Source organism: Mobula birostris, chromosome 12, assembly GCF_030028105.1.
Source record: "Mobula birostris isolate sMobBir1 chromosome 12, sMobBir1.hap1, whole genome shotgun sequence".
In the NCBI taxonomy this organism is placed as follows: Eukaryota; Metazoa; Chordata; class Chondrichthyes; order Myliobatiformes; family Myliobatidae; genus Mobula; species Mobula birostris.
Window position 1 is genome coordinate 65,901,635 of NC_092381.1, and position 26,760 is coordinate 65,928,394.

General features: G+C 39.5%; 1 protein-coding gene across 1 annotated transcript; it reads left to right on the forward strand.

Moving 5' to 3' along the window:
- The first annotated feature begins 272 nt into the window (after positions 1 to 272).
- LOC140205988 (actin-related protein 2/3 complex subunit 5-A-like) lies at positions 273 to 24,129 on the forward strand. The gene is made up of 4 exons (XM_072273967.1): positions 273 to 577; positions 19,369 to 19,441; positions 20,012 to 20,188; positions 22,421 to 24,129. Exons 1-4 carry the CDS (start codon positions 438 to 440, stop codon positions 22,481 to 22,483), a joined length of 453 nt encoding a protein of 150 aa, XP_072130068.1. The 5' UTR covers positions 273 to 437; the 3' UTR covers positions 22,484 to 24,129.
- Positions 24,130 to 26,760: the final 2,631 nt, after the last annotated feature.

Below are 26,760 nucleotides of genomic sequence, written 5' to 3' on the forward strand. Positions count from 1 at the left end.
CTCGGTAATCAAAGCGCATGATTCTTACATACAAACTTATTGAGCTTGGGCCAGAAATGTAAACGCCACCACGGTTTTGTTGACTATCCGACACGTTACGGCACCTCAACCGATCAGCAGTCACTGCGACTGCTCGGAACAACACCCACACGTGACCGGGGGAGAAGGCGGTCCCTGCTTCGCAGGAGGCGGGGTCGCGTGAAACAAGGGTCGCGCGCGCGGGGGCATGCGTGCGTACGTGCGCGCGAGAGAAGTTGGGGGTGGGGGCGCGGCTGTTGGAGCGCTCGTGCGCGCGCGACGGGCGCCGGGCCCCGCCCTACCCCTCGCGCTGTCAGTTTGCGGAAGCACCGGGCTCGCTGTGCTGCACGAAGACTGACGGTAGAAGCGGTGGCTTGGCCCTAACTCCTACCCGGATCAGATCACCGGCGGCCCGCGACATGTCCAAGAATACGAGCGTTGACAAATTCCGTCGGGTCAATGTGGATGACTATGACGAGAATAACTACGTGGACGAGGAGGAAGGTGGCGAGAACCAGCTGGGACCCGACGAAGCGGAGGTGGACGCCTCCATCAGGCAATATCCTTTTTCTGAAGTGGGCCCAACGGGCCACACCTGGGCCGTGGGGCAACGATAGGCAGCACCCTTACTGTCTTCTCCTTCACCCACTCGATGGGAAGTTATCCTCTGACTTTTCGCTTTCGCTGCACTTTTCCAGCACCCTGGGCGTGGTTTTCTTTCCAGCGCCACGGTCTTGGGTAAAATTGATCAAGGATATGCTAAATAACTCTTCACGGAGATGTATTAAAAAATATTTCAGGCATTTGTGTTTAAGTAGCTACATCCATTAGCATAGCATTGATGACTGAGGCACAAATAGTTAATCGTGGTTTGTAAGAATTGGAGTAATGCACTAAAAGATGTGTCTCGAGATTAGGATTTGAAGAGTAAATTTGCAGCCAGAGCAGATGTAATTGGCAGGAAGTATGTTTGAGGCTCAAAAATGTCACATTTCTGTGGAATACAGGAACAATAGGCCAACGGTTGAGAATGGGGAGAAATGTGAGATGATTGTAGGAAGCGCACTGAATACATCAAGAGCAGTTCCTGTCAATGCTGTGCTTCTGATGCATAAGATGGTCTCCAGAACTTTGCCTCAGGAGAAGCAGTTCCAACAGCACTTGCACCTGTTGACAAAGTAGAATATTGCGTAGTTATGCTCTCAAAGGAAGATAAGTGAAATAAGATCTAAACACTCTATAATTTTACTTGTAAAGAAAGTGATGCTGGAAGTTGACAGCATTGTGGAAGTAGCCTTTTTTTCAACTGTATCCCTCAATGTCTTGTTTTGGAAAATTCCAGTGTAACTGATGACCAGTTCTTTGCATTTCAAAAGGAAAAACAGTTAGTCTTTGAACTCCCATAGCATACAAAAGTAAAACTGTATTAATGTGGGTTTGTTTCATTGCTCACTATCATGTTCATCTCCAACAGCATGATGATCTTGTGGGCAAGTTTTGTTTTGTCATGATGGTGGGTGGGAACATACAACTTGTGTTCCAGCAACCTGTCACGTCTTTTCAATTCTCTTGAAGATGTTGCTTCCAAAGCTTAGAATATAGAACAGTATAGCATAATGTAAAATTAAACAGAACATGCCTCACACATCCCCTGTAAATCTCACCTCCCCATCTATATTAAATGTATACCCTGTAGTATTAGAAAAAGATTCCAGCTATCTCTCCATGCATTTCAAAACCTCTATCAGGTCTCTCCTCGGTCTCTCTGGCCTCAGAGGAGACAACCATATTCTATCCATCCAACTCCACCCTCTTCACAGCTTTCTGCAATGGGACAACCAAAATTTAATGTGATGCTTCAGATGTGACCTAAGCAGAGGTTTATGAAACTGCAAAATAACCTCATGGCTCTTGAACTTCAGATATTCTGCTTCCTTTCATCTCTGTGAACTAGATGGCTTACACTCCAGGGTTCTGAAAGAAGTTAGCTGAAGAGATTGTGGCTGCATCAGTAATGATATTTCAAGAATCACTAGATTCTGGAATGGTTGTGGAGGGCTGTAAAGTTGCAAATGTCACTTTACTCTTTATGAAAGGATGGAGAGAGAAGAAAGGAAATTATAGGCCAGTTAGCCTGACTTCTGTAGTTGGGAAGATGTTGATATCCAATTATTAAAGATGAAGTTTTGGGGTACTTGGAGGCACATGATAAGTGGACCAAAGTCAGCTTGGTTTCAGTAAGGGGAAGTCTTACTTGACAAATCTGTTGGAGTTCTTTGAGGAAGTAACAGGCAGGAAAGTCAGGTGTTTACATGGATTTTCAGAAATTCTTTGACAAGGTGCCATATATGAGGCTACTTAACAAGATAAGAGCCCATGTTATTACAGTAAAGGTACTAGCTTGGAAAGGAGATTGGCTGACTGGCAGGAGGTAAAGAGTGGAATAAAGAGGGCATATTCTTGTTGGTTGCCGGTGACAAATAGTGTTCCACAGGGGTCAGTTTTGGGGCCTCTTCTTTTCACATTTTGTGTTGATGATGGGATGATGGCTTTGTGGCCAGATTCGCAGACAATACAAAGACATGTCAAGGGGCAGGAAGTGTGAGGAATAATGAAGCCTGCAGAAGGACTTGGATTGGAAGAATAGGCAAAGAGGTGGCAGATGGAATATAGTTAGGAAAGTATATGGTCATGCATAATGGTAAATGGAATAAAGGCATGGACTATTTTCGAAATGGGGAGAAAACTCAAAAATCAGAGGTGTAAAGGGATTTGCAAGTGCAATCCTTGTGTAAGATTCGCTAAAGGTTATCTTGCAGGTTGAGTCGGTAATTAAGATAAATGCAATGTTAACATTCATTTCAAGAGGACTAGAATGTAAGAGCAAGAATGTAATGCTGAGAGTTTTTAAGACATTGGTCAAACTGCACTTGGAGTATGTGAGCAATTTTAGGCCCCTTATCTAAGAAAAGAAATGTTGGTATTGGAGAGGGTCTAGAGGAAGTTGACGAGAATGCTGAATGTTTCCAGGAAGGGTTAACCTATGAGGAGCGTTTGATGGCTCTGAGCCTGTACTTGCTGGAGTTTAGAAGAATGGGGAGAGGGAGGGGGAGGGGAAGGGGTCTCTTAGAAAACTATTGAATTTTGAAAGGGCTAGATAGAGTAAATGTGGAGAGGATGTTTCCTACGAAGGGTGAGTTTAGGATCGGGAGCACAGCCTCAGACTAAAGGGACATCCATTTTTTAACAGAGATGAGGAGGAATTTCTTTAGCCAGAGGGTGATGAATCTGTAGAATTCATAGCCACGGACAGCTGTGATATTATCTATATTTAAAGCAGAGGTACTTGTTTAGCCAGGTGTCAAATGTTGTGGGGAGAAGGCAGAAGAATGGGTTTGAAAGGGATAATAAATCAGCCATGCTGAAGTGGCCTGTTCAGCTCATATGTTTTATGGTCTCATGCCAGAATATCTTGAAACCAATTTTTTCTTTATCTCAGCACTACACCAGTCCTACTCAATACCACAAATGTCGTTCCCTCTATGCATGACCACGTTCATTCTCCTGTTCATTTTCTTGAATCTCTCATCTCCTTTGGCCACATGAATACCCCCTTTTGTCTCGAACATTGACTTTCAGTTTATTTGGCTCTTGCCTATCTAATCCTAACCAGAATTCCACTTGCTTTCCTTGTTTTCTGAGTCAATCCTTGGTACTCTTCCCTTTCTTGTCTATCTCAATGATATGATCCAAAACTTTAAGCAATTTCCTATGTGGATGGTGATGTCACCCAGACTGTTCTCCCTACTGCCTCTGGGTTTTAAATACAGGAAGTAGGTTTAGCTGGCGGGACATGGTGGGAACCTCAGGAGTTATTAAGTGTTCCTCTTGTGTTTCTGGATGATCATTATTGCGTGGGAGCTTTCATTTTGGATAAACTGCAGACTTGCTCAGTTAAATGATTGAATCCTTTTTTGCAGGTCTCATCAGAACTGAATTGATTAAAAACAGGAAATACTCGGTAACTCAGCTACATCTGGGTAGAAACAAATCAGATCAAAGACTGTTTATCTTCCCAGAGATGTGACTTAACCTGCTGACTGTTTCCAATGTCTGCAATTTTTATTTTAGTTTTCAGCATCTGCAGTTTTTTTTTATGAACTGCATGTGTTACTTCTCATTGATTGCATCATCTTTCATGGCCGCAGCCTTGGTTCAGCTATCTCTGTGTAGCTCCAGTATTCTACTCCTTCCCTTTGAGTCAAAAAGGGATGCAGAGATTGGAAACTATGAGCCAATTTGTTGAATATTTTTCATTGAGAGAAATATTAGAAACTTTTTTTAAGATGTTTAGTGGAACAAGTGGATGCTATATACTTGGATTTATTGATAAGGAGCCACATAAGGATACATGAAAATTGGGTAGTAATGTATTAGAATGGATAGAGGAGTGGTTAGACAACAGAAGGGAGAGAGTTGGGATAACTGGGTGTTGCTCTGTTTGACAGTCAGTGGTGATTGGAGTGTCGCAGGGATTGGTGCTGTGCCCACAATGTTGACGATATACATTTGCATATTGGAAAAGAGGACAAGTGTAACATATCTAAGGTTACTGATAACACTAAATTGAGTGGAAAACAAAAAATATACAGAGTTTGTGGAGAATTTACAGAGGCATATTGATAGATTAAGTGAGTGGGCAAGAGTCTGGTAGTTGAAGTACCACAAAGGTAATTGCAAGGTCATCCACTTACAAGGAAAAATAGAAGATCTGATTATTATTTCAATTAGGGATTTCCAACCATTTTTATGCCATGGATCCCTACCATTAACTGAGGAGCTTAAAGACGCAGGTTGGAAACCCCTGATTTAAATGGTTAAATATTGTAACATGCCAGTTGTGCAGAGGGAACTGGAGTGCTTGTGCATGAATCAGAAAAAGTTGGCTTGCAGGTTGTCAAGAAGGCAAATGGAATGTTTCTTTCCCTTACTCCTATGACACGCTTTCCCCCTTATCTGATTTGTTCTTCTCCAGCCCTTGACCTTTCCCACCCACCTGGTTTCACCTATCACCTTCCAGAGAGCCTCTTTCCCCTCTCCCTACCTTTATATTCTGGCATCTTCACCATTCCTTCTCAGTCTTGAAATATTTCTCTGCCCAAAATGTTGACTCGATCTTCTTTTCCATAGCTCCTGTCTGACCTGCTGAGTTCCTCCAGCATTTTGCACGTGTTGCAAATGGAATGTTGGCCTTCATTGCTCGAAGGATTGAAGTTAAGAGCAGGGGGGTTATGCTGCAACTGTATAGGGTTCTGGTGAGGCTGCACAAGGAGTACTGCAAGCAGTCTGGTCCTTGTACTTGAGGAAATCCATTCTGGCTTTGGACACCACGCAGAGGGGGTTTACATGGATGATTCTGGAGATCAGGGTCTTAACCCCTGAGTAGAGAATGAATGGTCTGGTACTATACTCATTGAAATTCAGAAGAATAAGAAGGATCTTATAGAAACATAAAATTATGAAAGGGATAGATAAGATAGAGGGAGGAAGAGCCTGGTAAATGAGACCAGAACTAGGGGACATATCCTCAAGATTTAGGATAGAAATGAGGAGAAGCTACTTTTCCGCGAATTAGAGAATCTCCACTCAGCGAAGCAGTAGAGGCTACCTAATTAAAAACTGAATTCTGGTTAATTGGGGCAACCGCTTGTTTGAGACAACGTTTGAAGAACAAAAACTAATTGAGAAAATTGTTGGGATTTTTTTCATTTATTTGGGGTGCTGTGCTGCTTAATTGGGTCAGGGGACTGTTGCCGAGCAGTTTCTAACTAGCGCCAGTTGAGTACACTTTTGTGGGTTTTAGACATACACTGTGCTTAGACCAAATAGTTTTTAAATAGCATCAGTTGTGTACATTTGTGTTCAAAGAGCAGTGATTTTTGTCACGAAATGCTGGAACAAGACTGGAGGAAAAAAAGATGAGTAGAGTTAAAGGTAGAATTTTAACTCTACTCCACATCTTTTTTTCTCCAGTCCTGTTGAAGGGTCTCAACCCAAAACACCAACTGTACTCTTCCGTATATGCTGCCTGGCCTGTTGAGCTCCTCCAGCATTTAATGTGTGTTACTTGGATTTCCAGCTTCTGCAGATTTTCTCTTGTTTGTGATTTTTGTCACTGTTAGTTGGTGAGAAATAAGCAGTAAGACAATTCTGAAACACGAGGAATTCTGCAGATGCTGGAAATTCAAGCAACACACATCGGGACGAAGGGTGAAACGTCGACTATACTTCTTCCTAGAGATGCTGCCTGGCCTGCTGCGTTCACCAGCAACTTTGAAGACAATTCTGAACTGTTTTGCTCAATGTAGCTTCAGGCATTCAAGATTGGACTTGCGAGAAATGGCTGTAAGTGAAAATTTAACGATTTCACTACTTCAACAAGTTGGGAACAATGAAGAACTTGAAGGTATCGACAGTCATTTTGAGTGTTACAATGAAAATGAAGATTTGGGGGATGTAATCATCGAAAGCATTACATGAAGGCAGTCCAGTATCTGCACCCGGTGCACTGATTTTGTTCACTTACAGTCAATCAAAAGAACGTGGCATCATACACTGAATTTCTCCATCAATAACTACAGTGTTATAGTATCATAAAGTAGTGTTCTAATTTGTTCTGTATTTCATTTAAGTACATAATTTGTTATGCAGTTTCTGGTCCCAATGTGTCCCAATTAACTGGAATCCACTGTATTTTTAATACACAGATGACTTTTGCATAGCAGGGGAATTGAGGGTTAGTGGGAAAGACAGGTAGGTGAAGCTGAGTCCACAGCCAGATCAACTGTGATCTTATTGAATGGCAGGGCAGGCTCAATGGGCCAGATGGCCTACTTCATTTCCTATTTCTTATATTCTTATATTAGGGAACTTAAAAATTTTGAAATTATGAGTCAGAATTAATGTGGTTTTGTGAAAAGGAAATGACATTTGACCAATATGCTGGAATTCTTTGAAGGTATGTGCAGTGAAGGGAATCTGTAAATCTAAATCAAATGCCATATCAAAGATTGTTAGTGTGGGCGGTGACATATGGGCTTTGGTGGTTGATTGGTTCCCACTAGTCAGCCAGACATTGTTTTCTTTCTGGTTGGCAAGACACAAGTAATGATGTACCACACAAAACAGTGCTGGGCCCTCAGCTTTTTACTATTTATGTTTGATCTTGCTTGAAGATGGGGAAGATACTATTGTTAGGTAGAAAAACAAGTTGTGAAGATGAGAAGCAAAGGGATATAAATAAATTGTAAAGATTTGGCAAATGGAATATAATGTGGCAAGATTGAACTTATCCAATTGGACCAGAGAAATATAAAAGAAACATATTATTTAAAAGGCAAGATGTTGCATGGTTCTGAGATGCAGAGAGATCTGGGCGTGATATGCAAAACGCTAATACGCAACTCTAACAAGTACTTAGGAAAGTAAATCAGATTTTAAAAAACTTAAAACTGTAATTTAATAAAGAATCAGTTTCTCAGTCTTTCTCTGTTTCGCATTTTCTTTTGAACTCATTTCTGTAGACATGATGCTGTACCCTCTAAGTTCTTGGCTTCCTCTGTGTTTCATTTGCTGTTTGCAGGTTTCCAGTTGCCATCACATCACCTGTCTTCATTGCAATAGTCAGACCTCTTCTGTTATTTTGTTGAATGTACAAGTTACTTGAAAGTGAGCAATATTGATGGTTTTGCTGTTGATTTGAATAAAGACTATCTGTCACATGTACAAACTTAAACTCAATAAGTTTTATACTCCATGCATGCTTTCTCTAATAGCTGTTTTACTACTCCTACTTCTACAAATCTTTTGTAATGTTTGCATTGCTCTGTTGTCTTCACTTTTTGATTGCACAGTCATTTTATTTGAATCATTCCAGTTTCTCCTTTAGAGTTGGAAAGTATTTTCATGCCATTTTTTTTCAAGTCATTTACTGGTGGCCCCAATGGTTTGTGTTTATTCTTGGGGAGCTCCTCAGAACTGGCAATGACTTGCTTCATTTCCTGTTCTATGAGGTTCTAAAGAGGCAAGTGAGGGGAAATTGATACCTTCAGACACTTCAATAGTTAGGGCAAGAAGTGCTTGTTGGAGGGAGCAGGTGATAATTTGGGATGTGTTGTCCTTCTGTACACTCCCAACAAATGAACTGTGGTTTCTCAGTGCCCCTCAGGTGCTCCTGCTCAACTGAGCAGTCGTGGGCCATGGATTCATAGCAGTCAGTGGGTGTGTTATATTTGTTCGTGGCTTTGAGGTTATCTCTTGCCGTTCTGGAGATGAGAATAGAGTACGTTTTTTTTTGAGTGTGGTGTCAAAATGTGAGCAACAGGCGCTACACATCTGAGCTGACTCAGCGTCATTCAAGCCTCTGGGTCAAGAAAGTGACCTGAGAATGGACAGAAATGTTGATTCACTTACACTGCCAGTGGATCAGATGGATTTTGCAGAAATAGCATTGATGGTGTTTCTGCAGTGTTGTGTGACATCTACTCTAGCAGGTCATGTATCAGAAATCTAAAGGAGATTAAGGATTGTAGGTCATCAACTTTGTGCCCTTGGATTTGAAGTCATAATCTTTGGATACTTTTCCTTGGACAGTTGAAGGCTGATCAGGTACACTAATGACAACGGTCTAAGGTCCTGCTGTGGAATTTTTATCCTCAGTGTTGTGTTTTATAGTGGGGCAAAAATCTTTGTGTCAGACCCATTCTTCTGTCTCCTTCAGTAAATGAGTTGATGATTAATTTGACCCTGACCTCACATTTTTTTTTTGCAGATTTGAGCTTTTTCTACACACTGCAGCTTGACAATTCAAGTTGAGGTAAGCTTTGGGGTAGAGGAGCTGTACATTAAACAATTTCTGGTTTGTTTTGCAGATTAATTTTACTCCATTGGAAAGCTTATTGTAGGTGAGGTGCAGCATTTTAGCGAGAAAAATTGAAAAAACTGCTGAGATGATGACGCACCATTTCTTGGCACCACACTGCACTGAGGTCTTTTTGCCCTGGACCTATTTGGATAGCATCATAGCGTGTGTGGTAACCTCAAAGTGCAGATTAATTTCCAGCAAAGTTTCAGAGTGATTTGCCACAGTCTTCTTTGATGGAACTGTTTTCTTTGATATCAATAAACCCAGATATTTTACGGCTGATACTATTTCCTGCATTTCTGTTGGAATTGAATTGATATGTGGTGGTAATTTCCTTTGTGCCTAAAGGTTGATGTAATTCAAAGAACATCGCTTTGGCAGTTGGGAGATGGTGGTTGAGAAGGATCCTGATAATGACATTCCAAGGAGGAAGATTTCTGAGGGTACCATTCAGCTCCTATGCTTCATTCTCCTTTTATGAGATGTGGAAGCCAATGTTCTGAATTTGTGATTATGACTCGTGCCTTACAGGTTTCAGAAAATCATTTGGGACCTTAACAGTCAAGGGTGCACATTGTATCGAAAGGACAGATAGGTACACGGAGGAGGTGGGGTGGCTCTGTTTTTTTAAAAAAAAAATGAAGTCAAATCCTTAGATGTAGCATAGGATCAGAAGATGCAGAATTTTTGTGGGCAGAGTTAAGAAACTACAAGGGTAAATAGACCTTGATGCGAGTTATATACAGGCCTCCAAACAGTAGCCAGGATGGGGGATACAGATTATAACGGGAGATGGAAAAGATATGTGAGAAGGGCAATGTTATGATAGTGATGGGGGATTTTAATATGCAGGTAGAATGGAAAAATCAGGTTGGTGCTGAATCGTCAGAGAGGGAATTTGTGGAATGCCTACAAAATGGCTCTCTTGAACAGCCTGTGGTTCAGCCCACTAAGGGAATGGCAATTCTGGATTGATTTGAAACAGATTTGATTAGGGAGCTTAAGGTAAAGGAACCTTTAGAAGAGAGTGATTGTAACATGATAGAATTCACCCTGCAGTTTGAGGGGGAAAAGATAGTCAGATGTATCAGTGTTGCAGTGGAATAAAAGGGATTACATAGGCTTGAAAAGGGAGCTGGCCAAAGGTGACTGAAGAGGACATTAGAAGGGATGACGGCAGAACAGCAATGGGTAGGAGTTTCTGGGGACAATTTGGAAGGCACAGGAAAGATGTGTCCCAAAAATGAAGAAGTATTCTTAAGGAAGGATGAGGCAAATATGGCTGACAAGGGAAGTCAAAGATAGAGTAAAAGCAAAAGAGAGGGCATGTAATATTGTAAAAATTAGCTAAAAGAGGATTGTGAAGCTTCTAAAGACCAACAGAAGGCAACTTACAAACAAGAGAAAACCTGAAGATGCTGGAAATCCGAGAAACACACACAAACTACTGGAGGAACTTAGCAGGCCAGGCAGCATCTATGGAAAAAAAGTACAGTCAACGTTTCAGGCCAAAACTTAAAAAGCCATAAGGAGAGAGAAGTTGAAATATGAAGCCAATTGTATAAAAGAGGATATCAGAAGTTTTTTCCAGATATATAAAGAGCAAAAGTGAGGCGAGAATTGGAGAGTGGACTACTGATAAATAACGCTGGAAAGGTAGCAATGTGAAACAAAGAAATGGTGGATAAACTCAATAAATATTTTGCATTAGTCTTCACTATGGAAGACACTAGCAGCATGCTAGAAATTCAAGAGTGTAAGGTGGCAGAAGTAAGTGCAGTTGCTATTACTAAGGAGAAGGTACTTTGGAAGCTAAAAAGTAGGTAAGTTGCTTAGACCAACTAGACTACACCCCAGAGTTTTGAAAGATATAGCTGAAAAGATTGTGGGGCATTGGTAATGATTTTCAAGAATCACTAGATTCTGGGATGGTTCTGGAGGACTGGAAAACTGCAAATGTCACTCCACTATTTAAGAAGGTGGTGGAGACAGAAGAAAGGAAATTATAGACCAGTTAGTCTGACTTGAGCTTAACAAGATAAGAGTCAATGATATTACTGGAAATTAAACCTGATTCTGAATCTGAAGCTAAGTGCTATGATTTGTGGGCATACATTATACTCGTGACCATGAACTTAATAGATGGATGTGTTAATTGTAGAATATAAAATAGTACAGCACAGGAGTAGTCCCTTCAGCCCATAATATTGTACTGAAATAGTTCAACTAGTAATTAAGAGTCCAGCTAAGCTAGCCCCTTCTGCCTACACATCCATATCTCTCCATTTACTGCCTATTAATGTGCTTATCTAAGAACCTGTTAAATGCCTTTTTATCATATTTACCTCCAATATCATCCCCGGTACTCATTCCAGGTGCCCATTACTCTGCAAAAAGAAAGAAAAAAAAACACTGTCCAACATATATCTTGCGAACTTGCTTTCTTCACCTTAAACGTATACCAAAAATATAGGACATTTTGATGTTCATTGGCTTATTCTGTATCCAGAACGCTTTTATAGTTTTGATTTTATTTTAAGACACAGATTTTTTTTTAAAACTGCAGCTAGTATTTTTCCTGGATATCTATAAGCTTTAATGCAAAATGTAAATGACAAAGTATTATGAAATAATATGTACATTGATATAACTAAAGCATTTGCTCCACTGAGATGCTTAATTTTAAAGTTTAATCTTTCACACAACTTTAAAATGAAGGAGATGTCCCTGATATTGGAAATTTGGGGAAAAAAATAGGACAATATTAGCAATACTCTGAAGTTCAAGCATCATTGTGGAGATTTGATGTTTTAGAATGATGACTTTTAATAGTCTTCTAGTTTACGTTTCTCTAAATTGCACTTCTGTATTGAATAAAATGATGTGAATTGTATGCATGTGAAATCATGGAAGAAAATTAAAGAAGCACAGACCTGTCTACTATGTGGGGCGTTATTTTAATATCTTATTAGATCAAGGTAATTTGGATAGTAGCAAATATACTTCAGGCTTCTGTGCAAACTAACTGTTGAGGAAGAGAGAAGAATGATGAAGGGAGTGCATTTGAATGTGTGCTTGAGCTTTCAGAATGTGTTCCAGAATCATTACATAATACACTTGCTAACAAAAATATTAGCATAGGTATATGAAGCAATTCATTTTGAATATGCATATGAAATGTAAATGTTGATGTGTGTAAACAAATATTTGTGTGGAGTAGAATGTCCATAGAGCTTTTAAACGCGGTTATTTTGTGTATTTTTAATAGAGGCATAGGAGTATAACAAGTCCAACTATAGCTTTGTAATATATTCACTGTTTGTATTCAGTTCTGGGTTCTGTTCATTAAGAAGCATATCAAAGCTTGAGAGGGAGTACAGAAAGATTATTGGAATATTGCCACATTTGTAGGGCTTCAGTTATATGGAGTGATCATAGATATCAAGGTTTTTCTAATAAAAGCAGATTGAGAAAGTTTGATAAAGATGAGAGTAAATGAGGAGAACTGACTTACATTAATAGAAGGGTGGATAACCAGAAATCAATAATTTAAAGTTTTGAAGTTATTGGCAAAAAAAATGAAAGAATTGTTTGTGATTGAAACAGAGATAAACTGCAGTTGCTGGAAGTCCAAGCAACACACACGAACTGCTGGAGGAACTCAGCAGGCCAGGCAGCATCTATGGTGGGGGCGGGGGGGGGGGGAGTTCATTCAACGTTTCAGGCCGAGACCCTTCAGTAGGACTGAAGAAAAAAAGCTGAGCAGCAGATTTAAAAGGTGGGGGGAGGGGAGTGAAACACAAGGTGATGGGTGAAACCTTGAGGGGGAAGTAAAGAGCTGTGAAGTTGGTTGGTGAAAGGGATACAGGGCTGGAGAAGGGAGGGTCTGATAGAAGAAGATGGAAGAAAGAGAAGGGGGGAGGAGCACCAGAAGGAGGCAATAGGCGGGCAAAGAAATGGGGTGGGAGATGGTGAAGGAGAGGGGTGGTATTACCAGAGGTTCGCGAAATTGATGTTCATGCCATCAAGTTGGATGCTACCCAGACGGAATATTAGGTGTTGTTCCTCCAACCTAAGTGTGCCCTTGTTACAACAGTGGAGGAGGCCCTGGATTGACATATCGGAATAAGAATGGGAAGTGTAATTGAAATAGGTGGTGTCTGCTTTTTCTGGCAGATGAAGCGTAGATGCTCGGCAAAGCAATCTCCCAATCTATGTTGGGTCCCACTGATATACAGGAGGCTACACAGTGAGCACCAGACACAGTATATGGCCCCAACAGACTCAGGTGAAGTGCAGCCTCACCTGGAAGGAGTGTAGGAGTGTTTAGGGCCTTGAATGGTAGTGAAGGAGGAGGTGTAGGGGCAGGTGTAGCCCTTGTCCTGTTTGCAAGGGTAAGTGCCAGGAGGGAAATCAATAGGGAGGGACAAATGGACAAGGGAGTCAAGTGGAGAGTGATTCCTGCAGAAAGCGGGGGAGGGAAAGATGTGCTTGGTGGTGGTGGCATCCCGTTGGAACTGGTATGAACATTGATTTCTCGAACTTCCAGTAATGTCCCCCTCCTCACCATTCCACTTTTCCCTCTCTCATTTTATGTCCTTGCCTGCCCATTGCCTCCTTCTGGTGCACCTCCCCCCTTTTCTTTCTTCCATGGCCTTCTGTCCTCTCCTATCATACGCCCCCTTCTCCAACCCTGTATCTCTTTCACCAATCAACTTCACAGCTCTTTACTTCATCCCTCCCCCTTCAGGTTCACCTATCACCTTTTGTTTCTCTCCCTTTCCACCACCTTTTAAATCTACTCTTCAGCTTTTTTTTTCTCCAGTCCTGCTGAAGTGTCTCGGCAGGAGACATTGACTGTACATTTTTCCATAGATGCTGCTTGGCCTGCTGAGTTCCTTCAGCATTTTGTGTGTGTTGCTTGAAAGAGTATTTTTTGTTATTTTGCATTCAGTTGTACTGTTTAAGGCAGGGGTTCTCAACCTGGGGTAAACAGGCACCTTGCTTAATGGTATTGGTCCATGGCATAAAAAAGGTTGGGAAATACTAAAGCAGCAGTCCCCAACAACCGGGCCGCAAAGCATGTGCTACCGGGCCATGAGGAAACGATATGAGTCAGCTGCACCTTTCCTCATTCCCTGTCACGCCCACTGTTGAACATCGGGTTGCCAACTGTCCCATATTTGCCGGGACATCCCGTATATTGGGCTAAATTGGTTTGTCCCGTATTTCCCACGCTAAAGTAGAGCGTCCAAATCAATTTCAAGATATGTGCCATGGCACATATTTTCTAGTAAAACTGAGATGTGTCATCAGGCTATTGCTGCAAATGCTTTATTGTGACATGCTCACCAAAGGCTTCATCCACTTGATTCAATATACTCCTAAATGCACCATTGCTCAGGTGAATTCATGAGTGACAGCATTCTCTTCCTCACACTTCCTGTTTGATTTCTGTAGTTTCTGTTGGTGGCATCTATACCGCTCCATTTCTGTCTATGCTTTCATGCTTCCAGCTATCTTCATCACTGTCTGGCCACAAACCTGCCTCTTCTTTACTTAAGTATTCACGTTATCCGACCTTTAAGAGAGTCACAATTTCTATATTTGGATGCATGAGAGAAAGAATGTTACCAATATAAAAGCAAATACTGGAAAAAATCAACTGATCAGGTAACATCTTGATAAGGCAAATGTTTTAGGTCTTAGAAGTTTTGATGCAGGATCTACAACCTGAAACAATTATTCCATTTCTTTCCAGAGATACAACTTAACCTGCTGAACGTTTCTTTTAATATTTCAGACTTGTAGCATCTACAGATTATTTTTTATGGATTATCAACTGACATTCTAAGGGATGACCCTCTGTTAGCTTTGGGAAATAGTCCAAGTAGACTGAAAACTGAAATTTATGTATTTGCTCAGTTAATGTAAATTCTTTTATGATTGTCATAAGTACAGAGGTACAATGTAAAATTTGTCTTGCATTCTATCCATATAGATAACTTCATTGCAATAATGCATTAAGATGGTACAAGGTAAAACAATAATGCAGAATAAAGTGTTAGAGTTACAAGCAAGTGCAGAGCAGGTAGGCAACAAAGTTCAATGTCGTAATTAAGTGTATTGTGTGGTCAGGTCTATCTCATTATATGAAGCAAATGTTCTATAGTCTTATAACTGTGGGATTAAAAAGTGTCTTGGAGCCTGATGATACATGCTTTCAAGCTTTTGTACCTTATGCACAATGGGAGGGAAAAGAAGAGAAAATGTCCAGGATGGCTGAGATCTTTGATTATTCTAGCACAGCAAAGTGTAGACTGGACCCGTGTAGGGGTGATCATTTTCCATGATGTGATTAGCTGTGTCCATAATTCTGTAGTTTCTTGCAGTCCCGGGCAGAGCAATTGCCTTACCAGGTCATGATATATCTGGATAGGATGCTTTCTGTGAGCATTGATAAAAATTGAGGATCAAAGGGAATATACTTAAATTTCTTTCTCCTTTTAAGGAAGTAGAGGCACTGGTGAGCTTTCTTGGCTATAACATCTGTGTGGTTGGACGAGCACAGGCTATTATTAGTGAGGTTATCCCCTCGGAGCTTGAAACTCTCAACCTGAGCACTGTTGATTTAAATGGGAGCATGTGCATCCCCTCCTCTTCCTCTTTTGTTTTACTGACAATGAGGAAAAGGTTATTGTCATGTCTCCACATGTTGTCACTATGCTCTCTATCTCCTTCCGGTACTCATTGTTCATTATTTGACAATATGGCCCACTATGGTATCACCTGCAAACTTGTAGATGGAGTTAGAGCAGAATCTGCCCAAATAGTCCTGGGTGTATAGGGAGCCAAGTAGGAGACTGAGGATGCAGCCTTGTGGGACATCAGTGTTTTGAATGATTGTGGCAGAGGTGTTGCTTTATATCTTTACTGATTGCAATCTGTTGATCAGAAAGTCAAGGATGCAGTTGCAAAGGGAAGTGCTGAGTCCCAGGTTTAGAAGCTTGGAGATCACCCCAGTCCTTGTTTAGTTTCACTTATCACCTGCTGGTTCCTGTCACACACTAGTCCTTCAACCCCTCTGCACACTTAGTACTACAGGGGAGCTGTAGCAATAAAGAATATCATGGTGTCTTTAATGTCCTGATGCTCTGAAGATGAACATAAGGCTAAGGAGTTGACCTGTCTTGTTAGTAGGTAAATCGCACTAAAGTCAGCACAGAATGTGATCACTTAAGTACAAAAATCATTTAAATGCTTTGATATATCAATTACTGTCAAATGCTTAATTTGACTTTTATCTATGTTAGTCCATCCTTTCTTCTATACTGCACTTCGCATTAAATTCACCCTCTTTGATTTATACTTTTCAAATGGTACACAGGTAATATCATTGTCCTTAAATCAATTTGGTTGCACGCTGTGTTTACTCAGGTTTCAGATATCCACTTGCCCTTGCTGCAATATTATTGGTGCCACAGTGGCGTAAAGGTTAGCGCGATACTATTACAGCTCAGGGAGTCAGAGTTCAATTCCAACATCATCTGTAGGGATTCTGTGAGTCCTCCCTGTGGAAAGCATGGATATTCTCCGGGTGCTTCAATTTCCTCCCATGGTCCAAAAAGTTAGTAGGTTAATTGGTCATTGTAAACTGTCCTGATTAGGCTAACGTTAAATCGAGGGTTGCTGGGCAGCATTTGAAAGGCCAGTAGGGCCTATTCCACTCTGTATCGCAATAAAATAAATTGTCATTTTGCTGTTTTCATCAAAATGCTGGCAAACAGTGTTGAAAGCTTTAGTAATAATTAACTTGCACAAATTATGGCTATAATTTAATAAAGTGTGGGCACGAGGCCAAGTGGTTAAGGCATTCGACTAGCGATCTGAAGGTAATGAGTTCGAGCCCCAGCCGAGGCAGTATGTTGTGTCCTTGAGCAAGGCACTTAATCACACATTGCTCTGCAATGACACTGATGCCAAGCTGTATGCGTCCTAATGCCCTTCCCTTGGACAACATCAGTGTCGTGGAGAGGGGAGACTTGCAGCGTGGGCAACTGCTGGTCTTCCATACAACCTTGCCCAGGCCTGTGCCTTGGAGAGTGAAGACTTTCCAGGCGCAGATCCATGGTCTCGCAAGACTAACGGATGCCTTTAATTTAATAAAATATAGAATTTTAAAAAATAATTACTATTTTATAAATTTGATATATTTTTCTTCTTGATGCATTAGATAAGTTTAGTTTCACTGGGAGTTTCCATGTCAGTCATAACTCATCAGCACTGAATGCCAGTTGAGTGAAAAATAGCTAATTTCAGTAAGCTTTTGAGTTTAATTGAGGAAAATTAACAAAGGTGTGCAATGTAAATGTCATTTTTCTTCTCTGTAGTGTGACCCTTTTAGCTTGGTTCGTATCATTCCTGTTACTGAAAAATGCTTTTCATAATAAATGAAGTGCCTCCCAAGATTATGTGTAAATGCTGCATGGTTATCTTTAGATGTCTTTTTAATCAAATCTTCATTGTAAGTTCTGATGGATGTAAAATAATACTGTGATCAACTTATTAATCAATAATTAATATTGAGTACTGTGCATTAATCTTAGGCACATATAGCTAGGGTGCCTAAGACTTTTGCACAGTACTGCAGTAATTTTATGTATTGCACTGTACTGCTGCTGCAAAAAAACAGATTTCATGACGTGAGTGATGATAATAAACCTGATTCTGATATGGGTCTCTATTGTGGACAGAGTAGGAAGGGGGCAGGGAGAGGGGTATCCTGGTTGGGAAAAGGGGAAGGGAGGTGAGAATTAGAGAGGCATTCTGTAATGATCAATAAACCAATTGTTTGGAATCAAATGACCATGCCTGGTGTCTCAGGGCTGGGTGTGTCTATACCTGTGCCACATCCTACCCCTGATATTCCTTCTCTGCCACCTGTCCCACACCCCTTTTGTAGTGTTCCACCCTCAGCATTCCCAACATCGTTTGCTCCTGCAAGATTTACAAACTCACTGTCCACTCCACATTGGCAAATACAGTACTACGCAAGAAGTCTTAGGCACTCTAACTTTATATATGTGCCTGAAACTTTTGCACAGTACTGTATATGTGTGACCAGAATTCAATTACTAACCTGTTTCTGTATCAGAACTCATTAATTGGTTTATTAATTTTATTTGCTGTTTGAGCATTTGTAGTTGTCTGTTTTTTCAACCAACTGCGTAATAGTAGCTGCATTTTAAAACCTTCGCTCTGGATTCTGAATATTTTTGGATATGTTGAAGATGCCACATGTTTTTCTCTCCCCTTGTTATTCTGAGAGTAGAAGCTATTTGTTTTCATTTAGACTTCTACCTTGAGGAATAATTTGTTTTTATTTATTTTATTTAATAATAATAAGTACTTCAGTGATCCCAAGTGGGAAATTATTTCATTATAGCAGCATTTAAAAACACATTTGGCAATAATACTAATTATAATAATTTTAACTAATAAAGTACAGAATAATATACACAATAAATTTACCAATGTGCAATAATAATGTACGAACTAATAAAACAGAGACTATTGTGTGTTCTCCTGTCGCACAAAGGTGAATTATTGTGTATTCTTATTTAGCAATACAACATGGAGTATGCCCTTCTGGCCATTTGAGCTGTACTGCCCAGCAACCCCACAACCCTGACTGAACCTACCCGATCACAGGACAATTTGCAATGAACAATTGATCTACTCAGTACACTTTTATACTGTGGGGAGAAACTGGAGCACCCAGAGAAATCCCATGCATTCCACGGGGAAGTACATACAGAGACTTCTTACAGAACGGTGCCATAATTGAACTCCAAACTCTGGAACGCCCTGAGCTGTAATAGCATTACACTAACTGCTAAGGCACTGTGGTGCCGGATAGGATTTAGCAAAATAAAATATTTGGTCTTGTGCAGCAACAAATGCAAATTCATTTCCATATGATTTGTAGCACACTACAGTAAGAGTACATTGGCAGTTGATTAATTGTAAAGGTTTTGTCAAAAAGGCTGCGAAATGAAAGAATATCATTGGCTGTGAAATTGCAGAGAATACCCAAGTTTAAAACAGAGGAAATTGTTGGTAGAGAAAATGTTTGACTCACATTTGCCATGTGTGCTGGAAAACCTTAGCTTGAATGGAAGATCTTAGCACATGGATAATCATCAATAATCTGTGAACAACGGAGTTTTCCTCAAAATCTGGCCCTTATTATTAAAGAAATAGCAATAATTTTCAAATTTAATGCTATTAAAGACAACTTGGAAAACATCCTTCTGTCACCCTCTTCTTGAAAGTAAAATCCATTTAAAATGCATTACCTTTTATCCATTTGTGCTGGTATTATTTAGGTGAAGTCTGGTATATTCCATTCCTTAATATCTGTGCACAGGAAATCTGAATGCAGCTCTTCAAGCAGCTCTAAAGAATCCTCCAATCAATACAAAAAACCAGGCTGTTAAGGTAAAGTTGAAGGGCTAAAATGCTGTATGTTATCAATAGCTGAAAACACTGTGGTTGCTTTCTGTTAGTTTCTGGGGTTTGCATTAATTTTAATGCACACATTTTGTTTGCTTGTAATTCAGGCTTTCGGGTCAAATTTAGTTAAGCTTTTAAAAAACCCTTAATATGTGAAAATGTTTGATTGTTCAGTGTCCATGTTAATGATACATTAGGCAGTTCCGTGAACTGATGCTGATTAATTTCTCTTTCAACCTGGTTCAGTCAAACTTGGTAGCAATAAATGTGCTGCTTTATAAAAACTTTTTTTGCTTGAACTATATACTGACGACGTAATCAGATGCTCAGGTGTTGTTTGAGCTAATGTTATTCTATAACATGGTGCTCCATATCTCTACAGCATTTAAGGATCGTTCTTATAATTGGGAGACAGTAATGCTGTTTGTCCCAGTGGTATTTAAATAACTTGCCTCTGGCCAGATTATGTCTTAAGTAATTCCATTTGATTTTAAGTTGTTATAATTCAATTGATTGCATATAAACTCAATGACAAAAATTATTTTGTTTTAACAGGACCGGGCAGAAAATACAGTTGTTAAAGTTTTGACTTCATTTAAGAGTAATGATATTGAAAAAGCTGTTCAGTCCCTTGACAAGAATAGTATTGACCTTCTGATGAAGTATATCTACAAAGGTTTTGAAAAACCATCAGACAATAGTAGTGCAATATTACTACAATGGCATGAAAAGGTTAGTATAGTGTGGTATTTATCAAAATGAGAAATGGACCTACTTTGTACTCTTCACACCATAACAACATGGCCACCTTGGTAGGCCCAGGCAAAACTACAACGTTGGTAATAATATAAAGACAGTTTCATAACAGTCTGGTGCAATTACACCTTGGAAGTGATGCAACTTGAGATTCAATTTGACTTTCCACAGAGGACTGTCATGTGTGAATGGGTGAACTGTTGGATGGGAGGGAAGAAAGGGGCTGGTTTTCCTGTTGTTTTGTTGCTGTTGTTCTGCTGAATATTGGGCATGCTATATTGGCGCCATAATGTGTGGTGATATTTGCAGGCTGTGCCTAGTATATTCTTAGGTTGAGTTGGTTGTTAGTGCAGTAGACACATTTCGCTGTACTGTATGTTTTGACGTACATGTAATAAATAGATAAATCTGAATCGCTTCACTTATTTACCTCTGGTAAAAATCCAAAAGATTCGTCAGATGTGATCTCCAGCATACAAAATCATTGTGTCAATTCCCAATCAAGCCTTAATTATCCAAGATTTGTTAGCTCTTATGAAAGTGATTTTTGTCTTACAAACTTAAGTTGAATTCTTGAGGAGGTGATTGCGGGTACAGCAGTGGATGTTGTCTACATGGATTTTAGTAAGGGATTTGACAAGGTTGGAATATGAATGATGACTGATGATATAGATGAGTGGATTAGTAGATTTGCAGATGACACAAAGATTGGTGGAATTCTGGACTGTTATGGACCTGTTAAAGTATAGGGCAGAATATAGATTAGTTACAGATATGGATGGAAAAATAGCAGGTGAAGTTTAATGCAGGGAGGTATGAGGTGTTATGCTTTGGGGTGTCAGATGTAAGGTGAAGGTATACAGTTAACAGGACCTTTAACAGCATTGATGTACAAAGGGATTTTGGCATCCAAGTTCATAGCTCACGGAAAGTGGCCACCTAAGTACTTAGTGATAAAGAAGGTACTTTGACATGCTTGCTTTCATTGGTCGAAGCATTGAGTATAAAGAAAAGGAAGTCATGTTGCTCTATCAAACATTGGGTGTGCTGCACATGGGGATATTGTTTGGAATTCTGGCACCCCATTACAGGAAGGATGTGAAGTTTTAAGGAGGAATGCAGAAGGAGATGTAAGGAGCAAGTTTTTTCCAACAGACTGGAAGGTGCCTGGAGTCGCCTGCCAAAGGTAGTGTTGGAAGCAGATACAATAGTGGCATATCGGCTCTTCGTCATACAAATATGCAGGGAATGGAGGAATATGAATCATGTACAGGCAGAAAAAATGTTTAATTTTATATAATGTTCCATGCAGACATTGAGAGCCAAAGGGCATTTCGATTAATGTACTGTTCTGCGACCCACATATTGAGTACTGCATACAGTTCTGATTGTCGTCTTAAAACAGATGATGGATAAATTTGTGAGGATGTAAAAAAAAAAGGTTTAGAAACATGATAAGGTTATTCCTGTAAGAATGGGTGGACAGATGATAGTAGGTGGCTCACTATTACTTGAACTGCATTGGGTAACCAGCTTTGGCGGTAGTACCTGCACTTCTCTTCATTTGTGAAAAGTAGAAGCCATAAATGTAAGATGGTCACCATATAATCCTATAATTAATTTTGAAGTTCCTACTCGACCAGAAATGTGAGTTTGTGGAACTTGTTACCACAGGAAGTGGTTGAAGTGCATCTAAATGATTAAGGAGAGGCAACATAATGAAAGAAGACAATGAAAGGCTGAATGAGTAGGAAGCTTCATTAGAAAATAGTACCATAGATTGCTTGGGCTGCAGGCTTCTGTACTACTACATTTAAGTTATTTCATTAGTGATACAGGAGCTTTCAGATGAAAAGCTTTTGGCTCCAGGATATCACTAACAAAGAAACAACTAAGTACTTAGTAACAGGTAGATTTTAATTGTATAAAATTTACCATTTAATTAGAAGATAGCCTGAATAAATTGACCTAATACATAATTTACATGGTAATAATTATCAAGATGTAGCAAGTTGCTCAGTGAGATTACGTGTACAATACTGTAAATTAACAATCATCTTGCATCCTGCATGTCAGGTACAGTATGATTTGATATTTGTATTAAAAGGATGCTGTCATGACCACTTTCCTTGTGCACTCCCTTACCCAAAAGAATTGTAGTATTGTAGTTGACACAAGAATTTCTACTTCGACTCTCTTGTTTTCTAGGTGTTAGCAGTTGGAGGAGTGGGATCTGTAGTCCGAGTTCTAACAGCAAGAAAAACTGTTTAAAACCATGGGATCAAGATTACCTGTCTGGTACAGAGGAATTGCTGGTGCAGAGACCAAAAGAACCAGTTTGTGCAACACTGGAGTCATTTTTTTTTTTTGTTTTGGCTTGCTTTTTATGACGAGGTTGTATATCTTAGCTCAATTTGTTTGTCTGTTAACCAAAATCTTAGGTGCAGTCCAAACTGGTTTTATAAGCTCAGTATTTAGTCCAAACTTTGTAGCCATGCAGGAACATTTCAAAAGCCCAGTTTTATTCAAAGTGTAGAAGTATTTGAGAAATTGGAGATTTTTTCTTTTTGCAGAAATGATTTTTTATTTTAAATGTTTAATTAAACAAAGGTACAGAGTATGAATGTGCTATCCAGACGGTGAATCCATTGACTCAAACTTAATCCATTCAGCGATAGTTAGACACACATACAACTAATCATGGGCATTTCAAATTTGAAGCTGGGTATTTAGCTGAGTGATAGAAGCTGAACATATAGAATCACCAGAAAGACTTATGTTTGAAATCATGCCTCAATTGGTAAAGGTAATGATAAATTGTGTGGCTTTGGTGTTCTGGGATTAATTCATTTGTTTATAATCATTCCTGGCATGAGGAGTGATTCCGTTATAAAGAGGCCTTGGCAATGATTGACTGCTGTCAATGTGTAGGTGCAGTGTAACATGTTTCACCTTTCTGGGGAAAAAATCATTTAAAACTTAAAAACTGTACAATAGATGTCTGAACTGAACACATTTCAGATAGTTTTAGCATCTGTAGGATTTACAAAAATGTAGTCAGTCACAATTTTCCATTGTGTCAGCTATCAAAGGTTTGCAGACATGACTGACTAAATACTGGTTTTGAATGATCTCAATAAAGCTTTCAAATTACTCCTTGAAAATGAAACATAAATACAATGTTTGCACTGTTTTAAAAGTAGCAGAAATAGTATTTGGATTTGTTGTTCATAACAGAGAGCAGTAAGTTCACAGAAGGCACAAAACCTCATGGCCAGTGTCCATTTGCTTTGTACCATGTTTTCTAATTCCAATTAGTTATTTCAAAGTGGTGCTTTCAGCTGATGGTGAAATTAATTTTTCTTTTTATAGCAAATCACTTAATCTTGAATTCACAATAAAACGGTGAAAATGGATCAACTGCCCTACTTGTAGATCAAGTTCGTGCCTTTAGCAAGGAAGCTGATTTCTCCTACCTCCCCCTTCTTATTTCTGAACATAAAGGAGTGCTGAGTACATTCTGTTGGGGCAAGTTTACTCAAGAGTAAGCTAAGTTTCATTTTAGCACATTTATAAATATCAAAGACCTATTAATGGCTGTGATGGTTGTCTAAGTCCTAGCAGACAATCTGTTTCACTTTGACTATTTAATGTTGTAAAAAAAAAGAACAAGAGTTAAATATTCTTCATATCTCTTGTAAAAAGAAAATATGCAAAATTATTGGATTATGAAGCCTAATCATTGTGAACAAAATGTTTGATAACTCAGCCACAATTTTCTATGCCTGAAACATGAATTAAGTGTGATCAGTATTTCAAGTTTGAGCAATTGCTGTTGTAGTTGTAAGTATTACTTTAATCACATTGCCCCAAGATTTTTATTGCTTTTATTAAGATAATAAAAAGTTGCTAAACTACGATTGTAATTTGTTATTACATGCTAAGAAATAAGAACTACCAATACACACAGTTTACCTGAAATCTGAAGTTCAGTTCTCTCTTACATTGAATGAAAGGCAAGATACCAAATATCAAAATCCTGAAATAAACGTTATAATGCTGGAAATGCTCAACAGGTCAGGCAGCATCTGTGCAGCATGAAAGTAGAGCTAATAATCCAGTTGGATAATCTTTCATCAGAGCTCTTTTATACTGCCTGGATCAGAGATAAATTTCGAGTAATAATGACCTGATTGCAGATTTAAGTCAGTGCCACTCTTGAGCAGACCACAAAGCCTTGTCAGATTTCTAAATTCTCATTGTAGAGCAGTGACTGAGATTAGATCCTCAGAATGAATCTTGAACCTGCAAACTATTATTCCTTTCACAGGAATATCATCAGAGGTGTAGATTACTTCAACCTCCTGCGCTAGTTAATGTCTTTGTTAATGGGTGTCAATGAATTTCTCAACATTAATATAATCATCATGTGGGTCTGAGCTCTGGTTGATTTTTGGAACTCTTTACTCTGGAAGTCTATGGAGGCTCATTTGTTGAGTTCATTAATGGATTTCTGATATCAAACCAGTATGCATTATGTTCCTAATATTGTCAAATTGATACATTCTAGGCCCCAATGCCATCCATGGCCTTTTTGAACAATATACCCTTTAAATATTTGTTATATTGGACCTAGCTCCCCAGTAACCATCAGACTGGACCTAAAATTTCAGTCCTTCCCCATCCCAAGCTTCGGTGTGTTCTTTAGCATTTTCTCCTGCAGACCAGAAGGCGAACAAGTTTCAAGCAGACTGAAGTGTGTCTTTCACAGAGATGATCTTTCAGCACCACTTGATGTTTTTTGTGGTATGCCTCCCATAGATTAGAGACTGCTCTATTACACAGCTGCTTGGGAAGAACCTCATAAGGATCCTTGCATCCTCTTCCGGATCTTCTCCGCAAACAAAACGAAAACAAGTAGATGGATGATTGTTTCACTCTCAACCCAGCTGCCTCCAGGTAGTTGGGGATGAGACTTTGACTATAGAGGAACTGTTGCTATTGCTTAGGATCTTGTGTTTGATTAATCATAGGGCAGATTCCTAAGGTAATATTGAGGGCACTAAATCTGCACTTAAAGCTTGTAACTAATATCACAGTCCAGTGTACAACAGGATCAAAAATCATTTTCTGAAAGCTCTTTGCTTTAATTGTAATTAACACTGACTTTTAAAATTTTCAGTGTAGGGAGAAATATTCTTAAGCTGAATACATTCTATTGCTTAAGATTTGTCAGTTTTGCTTTGTATTTGTCTCTTCAATTCTGTAGCTCGTTTGCTATGAGGCTGCATTAAGTGATTCTCAGTATTTGGAAAAAATCAACACAGCCATCAAGTTGCTCTGTTGTATCTGCTCCCCAAACGTGAAGGGAGTGCAGTGATCTCCCTTGCATCATTTGAATAAGAGTTGAAGTTAAATTGTTGGCAGCTGAGCAATGAAGGCAGTTAATGTGAGTTGGGATTTACAAATTAGTTTACTTAGTCATCACAGTGAGTGTTTTGCAGGCCCTTGGTGTTTCTGTGCAGGAATGAAAAGGAACTAAGTGGGCTGATGGAAAACATTGTTAGAGGGCTGTTAATGCAAAGGGTAAAATAATGAGGTGTTGGGGAATATTTTGGGATCGAGGTTTGTCAATTCTACAACTGCTTGGATTTCACCCAATGTACTACACTACGGCTCCGAGTTGCATTTTTGTGTGCAGTTTATATTTAATAGTGTTTAACATTTCCAAATCTCCAATCGATAATTTCACCAATTATTATATTTTACATAGTGGTAGTGTTGCCAGTAGTCTCTAAATTATTTGGTTGCTTAAAATACTTTTTAAACTTCAACTGAACACACTCAATGACTCAGAATTCAGATTGCTTTTTCCACTGGGCACATTTGTTACTTCCTTAACACTTGAATGATGTTCGAGAAATCATTTCACCACGGTGCGAGGGAAGGAGCCCTAGCACATTAAGGAACACAGCGAGTGCAAACTTCTGAAAGCCGGTGCTCACTGTTAGTGGATATGTATTGCGGTTTTTGGTATTTTTGCAGGGATACTGTGGCAAAAGAGCTCTCTGGGTACCTTGCGTGGCATGCCAGGTTCATTGACTTTATGTTAGATATAGAAAGTGTTAAATAATCTTAGCCCTAAACCTGGAGGTTTTACAGATGACACTCCTTGTATTGTGAATCATTTTACAACACAGTTCAACAATTTTTTTTATTTCACCAAAATATACTTTATTCAAAAATAAGATTATGTACAATAAACCACTCATTGTCTGTCAATCCTTTACAGATGTTTCCATTACCATAGACCATAAGACAAAGGAGCAGAAGTAGGCCATTCGGCCCATCGAGTCTGCTCCACCATTTTATCATCTGATCCATTTTATCCTATTTAGTCCCACTGCCCTGCCTTTTCACCATAACCTTTGATGCCCTGGCTACTCAGATACCTATCATTCTCTGCCTTAAAGACACCCAATGACTTGGTCTCCACTGCTGCCCGTGGCAACAAATTCCATAGATTCACCACCCTCTGACTAAAAAAA